This window comes from Formica exsecta, unplaced genomic scaffold, assembly GCF_003651465.1.
Source record: "Formica exsecta isolate Colony F162 unplaced genomic scaffold, ASM365146v1 scaffold110, whole genome shotgun sequence".
In the NCBI taxonomy this organism is placed as follows: domain Eukaryota; kingdom Metazoa; phylum Arthropoda; class Insecta; order Hymenoptera; family Formicidae; genus Formica; species Formica exsecta.
In genome coordinates, this window is record NW_021848440.1 from 17,641 (window position 1) to 25,231 (window position 7,591).

A 7,591-nucleotide genomic window follows, 5' to 3' on the forward strand; every position below is an offset into this window, starting at 1 on the left:
TCGTGAATCTCTCCCATTCGTCCGGTGTAAGATCCATCATAGGCGCATCGGTGAATAGTCTTCGCGCGAAGCGCTATATCGTATAATTCTTTAACGAACCACAATACGCAATTCTCGCCGCGATAGGCTTTGTAAGTCGAGCCAGCATCATCGAACGCGCATCGAGCGTAATATCCAGCGCTATAGACTTTGTGATGCTGAATGATAGATGTATTCGGTGTTCTCTTCTCCTCTTTCTTCTCCAGCACGCATGGCGATAACGCGCTCCGATTAACTAAGCTGAATATTCGCTCTCGGACGCGTCTTGTCACCAGAAGCGCGTCATCGCCAAGAAACGAAAAACAACTCGCCCCGAAACGCGATAAGCGCGCTCATATCGCCGGAAAACGAAGAAAAACTCGCTCCTATACGCGATAAGGCCTGTTCTACAATACGTCGGATGTCGCTAGTCGCTAGTCGTATGTTGTATGTCGAATGTAATTACGACATGCCATTCTACAATTGAGTCGCAAGTCGGAACAAGTATTTAAGGTTATATAACAATGGAAACTGAAATGTTAGGCATTTATTTAAATTTGTTATCAGTTTGGACGCAAATTACAAAAATTAGATTACGTTTAAGAAAAAAACATAAACTAACAAGAAGGTGATGGGTAATACCACATATTTCTATAAATATGAGACAACATTTTGGTGCTCATCAAAAATTATTTATGTATTTTCGAGTGAGTGATCATGAAGAATTCTTTAAACTTGTAAGAATGTCAGTTCAACAATTCGATAATTTGTATGATCTTCTAAAATCAAAATTACGAAAAAGAAGTCGAAGCGAGCTTTTACCAACAGAGATACGTATTGCAGTGACATTGAGGTTAGTTTATTGGTTACATTCTATTGCAAATATTATTAATATAGTTTACTTATATTTTATTTCTTACAAAATATGAAATTTTATCACAAATTCGAATTCATTTTCAGTTTTCTTGCTCATGGAGATAGCGTTACTACTACTTCTTTATTTTTTCGGATTGGAAGATCAACTCTGTATAGTATTATTCCTGAGGTATGTAATGCTATATGGGAAGTGTTGCAACTTACATATCTCCGATGTCCACAAGAAGAGAATGAATGGCTAAAAATCGCAGATGAATTCAATAATATGTGGGAATTTCCAAATTGTATTGGGGCAATTGATGGAAAACATTGTCGAATACAAGCTCCACCAAATTTACATAGCGCTTTTCACAAATATAAGGGTTATTTTAGCCTTGTATTAATGGCTATTGTGGATGCTTATTATCATTTTATTTGGGTTGACATTGGAGATTATGGTAAATTTAAATCACATAATCATCACAAGTAAAATATGTTTTAAAGAAAAAAGAATTGTGAAAATTATATACATGTTTATATTATAGGTTCCCTGAATGATGCCGGAATCTGGTCAAATACTGCAATGAAGCAAGCATTTGAAAACAACATAATATCTGTGCCAGAAGTCCGTTGTTTACCTAATACAAATTATCCATTGTCGTTTTCTATTGTTGGGGACGAAGGTTTCCCACTCAAAACATATATAATGTGTCCATATGCAAAAAGAAATTTACAAAGTAATGAGCAAAAAGTATTTAATTATCGATTATCAAGAGCACGCCGAGTTGTCGAAAATGCTTTTGGTATTCTTGTGGCACGATGGCGAATATTACAAAAACTTTTAGCTCTGAAATTAAATACTGCAGAGAAAATTGTGCAAGCTATAACTTGTTTGCATAATTATATTATGAGTACCAATTTACAAAATAATTCTTATTTCCATGAAGGAATGATAGATCGAGAAATAGCTGATGGTGAGATAATACCAGGAAGTTGGCAAAATGAAATAGAAGAAAATGGTTTTATGAATCCTGTAGGACGAGTTGGTGCCAACATTGGTACGGCTGCTGCTATGAGACAACGCGAAACTCTCGCTCGATATTTTGTTTCAGAGGAAGGGAGCATTCCATATCAGTGGCAATGTATATAATAAATTATGATATATATAAATTATATATATGATGTATATAATATAATGTAGGGAATGTATATAATGCAAGGAGATTCAATTTTTTATTTGTAATAAATCTAGTTTTTTAAATACAACTTTTGTCTTTATTTACGACGTTAAATACAAATCTTGTAAAAATAATGAAAATCGCATTTAAAGTTTTTGTAATTCTTTTATTACTAATAATATTAATTGTATACACAAAACTTTGTAACTTTTATAATTACAAAATTACCCTATTTCTAATGTCATCAATACATACTAAAATATTTAATAAAGTAATAACAATATTGTTTGCAAAATATATATTTTTTAAGTGGTATACATATCACAAATAATATTTGTACTATTTGATTGAAACTTAAAATATAAAATAATATATAAAGTATAAAAGAAATTTCGGATAATATTTTTAAAATTGTATGCAATCTTGCATATATATTTCTTATAAAATATAAAGAATACTGAAAATCTGAAAATATGAATATGAAAATCAAAATATTTCTTTGTGTAAAACTAAATTTAAACTAAATTCAAGATATTAAAATGCTTTATTATTATATATAATATCACATAGAAGCACAGTTTCTAATTATCTAACTTATAAAGTATCACAATTAATAGTAGAAAACATTAAAAATGATAAATAATACTCGAGATATTATTTTTTGTTACAAACTAAGTTTATGATATTATAAAAATATTCTGATAAAAAATATTAACACAAAGTTTTTAATAAAATAAAATATTAAAATGAAAAACAAAATCTAACATAAGAAATATAATAAACATAAAAATACAACATAATAAAAATCTGAACATGTTGCCAAAGAAATTGAAGTTACTGCTTCCTTTTAAAACGTATGATAAAAAATACGATAGTTACATATATTGAAGGCTACTTATTCTAATTATTGTCTTTCCTCGTACTTTTGAATGATTTGAAGAACTTCTATAAGGCATTGTGTTTTATTTCTAGAAGGAACATACTTCAATCCTTCTATGGCGAACATGTAACCATCTTTTGTATCTTTTTTATTATACATATGAGATGATACTGCCTTCATAGCCGCAGATATTTCCTTACTTGCTGCTGCAAGATTTCGATGTAAGTGGATTTTTCAAATTTATCGAATTGGAACTCGTGTTTGACTCCGAAAATTGGATGCTGCTAGTACTACTACAGCTAGAAAATGTACTAGCAGGCCTATTTAAAATCTCGCTATCAGTTATTATTACAGGTTCTTCATTTTCAATATTCAATAACCTGTTCTCTGAAAATATAATATTTATATAGAATATTTATCAACATTGATATTAAAAATAATATTTCTTTTTCCTTAATGTATACCTTCTACTGATTGTCCACTATAACTATGATCATATGACGGTGAAGAAATAATTAAATTGGAAGATTGCTTGGATTTCTTCAACGGTGAAAAAGTATTTGTTGTACTTGTCTCAAATAATGAACCTTGTGATTGATTCTGGACAAATGATGTTTTTGTTCTGTAAATAAAATTATTAAACAGTAAGAAGTAAAGTTATGAAATAAGTATTAACAAATAAATAAAAAATAAGTACTAACATAAATACAAATTATCGAGCAAACATAGTTATATAACTGTTATATAACATATGTAATTAACATGTATATTACATGTAACATATAGTTGTAATTTACCACTCATATATGTAACATTTAATTAATATATTGGCATCGGAGGATGCTGAGGAAACTTGATTAGGTTAGGCATCCTACGATATCAATAAATCACTGTGCTATCTCTGGATATAATTACAATATAACTACAATATATATTATATTACAAATGTTGCATCTATGAGTTGGAAATTACAACTAACATGTACATTACGTGTGACATATATGTTAATTATACCAGGTATATAAATATGAAACCGGAATTTGCCCATAGATAGCCCTAGCTGTCAATGTAGTTACCGTCAAACCGCGTCATTGGCGCCATTTTCTTGTTTTGACATCTGATAAAGATTTTCAACTCACAACAATACAAGTTTCATACAACAGCATAGTTTTTAATAGCGTTGAACATGAGCATTGATTTTCTGTTACCATTTGAAGAAAACTGCTGCAGAATCGCATCGAATGCTTGTCGAAGCTTACGGTGAGCATGCTCTTGGTAAATCACAGTGCTTTGAGTGGTTTAAAAAATTCAAAAGTGGCGATTTTGACGTGAGAAACGAAGAACGTGGAAGAAGAGTTTGATCTATTATGAGCTGCTAAAACCTGGCGAAACCGTTAATACTGAACGCTACCGACAACAAATGATCGATTTGAATCAAGCTTTGCGTTAAAAACGACCAGAATATCAAAAAGGCAACACAAAGTGATTTTGCTTTATGATAATGCATCACACACAGCAAAACCGGTCAAGGGAACGATTGAGGCGTTTAGTTGGGAAATACTTTCGCATGCGGCTTACTCACCAGACTTGGCTCTATCCGATTACTACTTATTTGCATCGATGGGACACGCACTTGCTGAGCAGCACTTCACTTCTTACGAAAATGTACGAAAATGGCTCGATGACTGGTTTGCCTCAAAGGAGCAACAGTTTTTTTGGCGTGGCATCCACAAATTGTCAGAGAGATGGGAAAATGTATAGCTAGCAATGGGCAATACTTCGAATAAAATATTTTTTATCATTTTCATACAATAAACGTGTATTTTCTATACAAAAATTCCGGTTTCATATTTATATACCTGATAGGTTATATAACACTTATATATTTGTATTTGTTGAACAAGTACTAACAATAAATAAAAAATGTTACAACAACTAGAAACTTGCCTTCTGTGAGCTATATGAGGACTTAAAAATAACATATTCCTAACCTAAGCTAACCTAACCTAACTCCCATTCTTTCATAGGTTCATATCCAGAACCAGACGGTGGTAATTTTTGTCGCCTATTCTCTCTACTAAACATATCTCTTAAAGCCGACCATCATTTTCCAATTCCCTCAGCTACAAAAAATAATTTTACATTATGAAGCGTTTTTAAGTAATACAATAATAATTTTAAAAAAATTTACCTGACATATTCACTTGATATAAGTTTTTCAAAATTTCTGAAATTTTTGTCCACAGTTTTTTTTTTTTAATATTTTTAAAATCCACATTACGCTTGTCATATAAACAATGATTTTCACGCACAAAATCAATAATTATTTCATCTACATTTACACACAATGATTCCATAGTGAAAAATATAAAAATACGTAAAAACAGAGGTTATATTACATTCAATCGTAGTCGTACGAATGTCGGAAGTCGGAAAAGATGGGAGTTGACCATCTTTCTTTGCGACAACGACAGCCGACTAGCGACAACTTTCTGCGACAGCCGACAACCAAGTGCGCATGTGTCCGTCATCCGACTGCGACATACGACGTATTGTAGAACAGGCTTAAGCGCGCTCGTATCACCGCTAACTGTTCCTCTCTCCTTTCGACCCCTTAAAAATCATGATAACGGATCACGCGCCAAAAGCAGCGCGAGAGATCACCGTCGCCCCCCTTAGAAACGAGTCGCGTCAAGGTCGAGTCGCGATGGGAGAAACGCTTCGCGCGGGAAAAACGCTTCGCGCGGGAAAATATAGAAGAGGGCTTAATAACTTAGCCACGCCGTAGAACGGTCAGTCGTCGCGGATACGCCCAGCGCGTCAGTCGCTCTTCCTCGCGAGTGAAAGAAATTGTGTAGGCTGTATCTAACTCACGGCCCCATGAGTGCGAGAGAGAGGTACCCTTGGAGAACGAGAGACAGCGAATACTTTGTTAGCAATCGCGGGGAGTTCGGGCAGGAGGGAGCCGATGGGGAGGATCAGGGGGGTACGTAGGGCGAGGAAGAAGCGTGGTCTCGATCGAGCAGAGCGCCATCTCTTGAGCACTCTCGGCGCCACGCTTCCCCCTCTCCCTACGTACCCCCCTGATTCTCCGCCCCCCCCGGCTTCCCCTCGCCGAACTCCACCCCGCGGTTGCCTACAAGCGTACGCTATCTCTTTTTCTCTTATGGGTACCTCTCTCTCGCACTCATGGGGCCGTGGGTTAGATACGGCCTAGATTACCTACTGGTGTAACGACCAATATACAATTGAAACAACTTGCAAGACTTATGCATATACAATTTTTTAAAGGCGTTTTCATGCGCAATAATTTACCGATAAACGGTATACGGCGAAATGAGAGCGGTATCGTCAATTTGGATGACGTCGATGGTTCCGGTATTTGGGTTTTCCGGTCATTGGGTTGCGTATGCAAAGAGGGGAGATCGTGTAAAATATTTCGATAGTTTTTGAAATCTTCGACCGCCCAAGGAATTAGTGCGATATTTTGGACAGAATGTTGCAAATATAGAATACAATCACACGGCCTATCAAAATTATAATCAAAGTATTTGTGGACAATTGTGTCTTCGATTTCCTCAAACGGTCGATGATCGATGTGAATTTAAAGCCTGACAATTCACCGTCGCGACTCAGTATTCGTTCGACAGTTTTCCAGCATGTCAATCACGCTTACGTTGACCGGCAAGAGTAGCGTTCTTGCTGTAAGCTACTTTCCGGCTATAGATTTAAACGATGGCGATTACGAGCTTGGTTTAACGGACTTTGAAACTTATCATACGATCGTGAATTCCTGGAATCGAACGTGAATTCTTGGAATAATAAATTTTATTTTGATAACGACGATAAGGAAATTACGATTCCCGAAGGATCGTACGAATTACGGGCAATAAACGAATATCTCCGACGTGCAATTTTACAACATCGACGCGTAGTTGATTCCAACGATATTGTTGATGGCGAAGAACACGATGAATATCCAATAATGCTTCGCGCTAATCATAATACGCTAAAGAGTGAAATCAAATGTGTCTATAGAATAAATTTTAGTAAACCGGGCAACGTTGGATCGTTGTTGGGATTCTCGTCGAATCGTATATTACAACCTCGGAAATGGCACGAATCGAATGTACCGATAAATATTATTAGCGTAAATATTATTCGTATAGAATGCAGCGTAACCACTGGCGCGTACAGCAACGACAAGCGCGTACACACGATACATGAATTTTCACCGAGCGTACCGCCAGGATATAAGATATCGGAAACGCCAGCACAGATCATTTATCTACCGATCGTAGCACGAAGCATTACTGATTTAACGATACGCATTGTTGATCAAGAAGGACATTTACTCGATTTTCGAGGAGAGGAAATTACCGTAAGATTGCATATACGGCGGCGGCAAAAATAAAACGTTTGACAAATGAAATGCTTGTGTTGAACGAAAGCACGAAGCACGCGAGAGACAATATTTTTGCGAAGGACAATATTTTTGCGAGTAGGCGAGTGACTGCGGTATCGGGTGACAATAATCAGATATCTGGTTACGCTAAAAAGAAGCTCAGCGCGTTGAATCGCGAGTTTTTAAAATCATTGGGATTCGTCGTACGAAATACTTGAACAATATGATTGACATCTTGAATATCGGAGGCGAGCC

General features: G+C 35.4%; 1 protein-coding gene and 1 pseudogene across 1 annotated transcript; one reads left to right on the top strand and one right to left on the bottom strand.

The window, feature by feature from the left end:
* The first annotated feature begins 367 nt into the window (after positions 1-367).
* On the top strand, positions 368-2,109 carry LOC115236273 (protein ALP1-like). Its single transcript, XM_029808623.1, has 3 exons — positions 368-871; positions 979-1,331; positions 1,419-2,109. The coding sequence occupies exons 1-3, from the start codon at positions 678-680 to the stop codon at positions 2,021-2,023; spliced, it is 1,152 nt and encodes a 383-aa protein (XP_029664483.1). The 5' UTR covers positions 368-677; the 3' UTR covers positions 2,024-2,109.
* Positions 2,110-2,510: 401 nt separating this feature from the next.
* On the bottom strand, positions 2,511-5,438 carry LOC115236280 (annotated as a pseudogene).
* Positions 5,439-7,591: the final 2,153 nt, after the last annotated feature.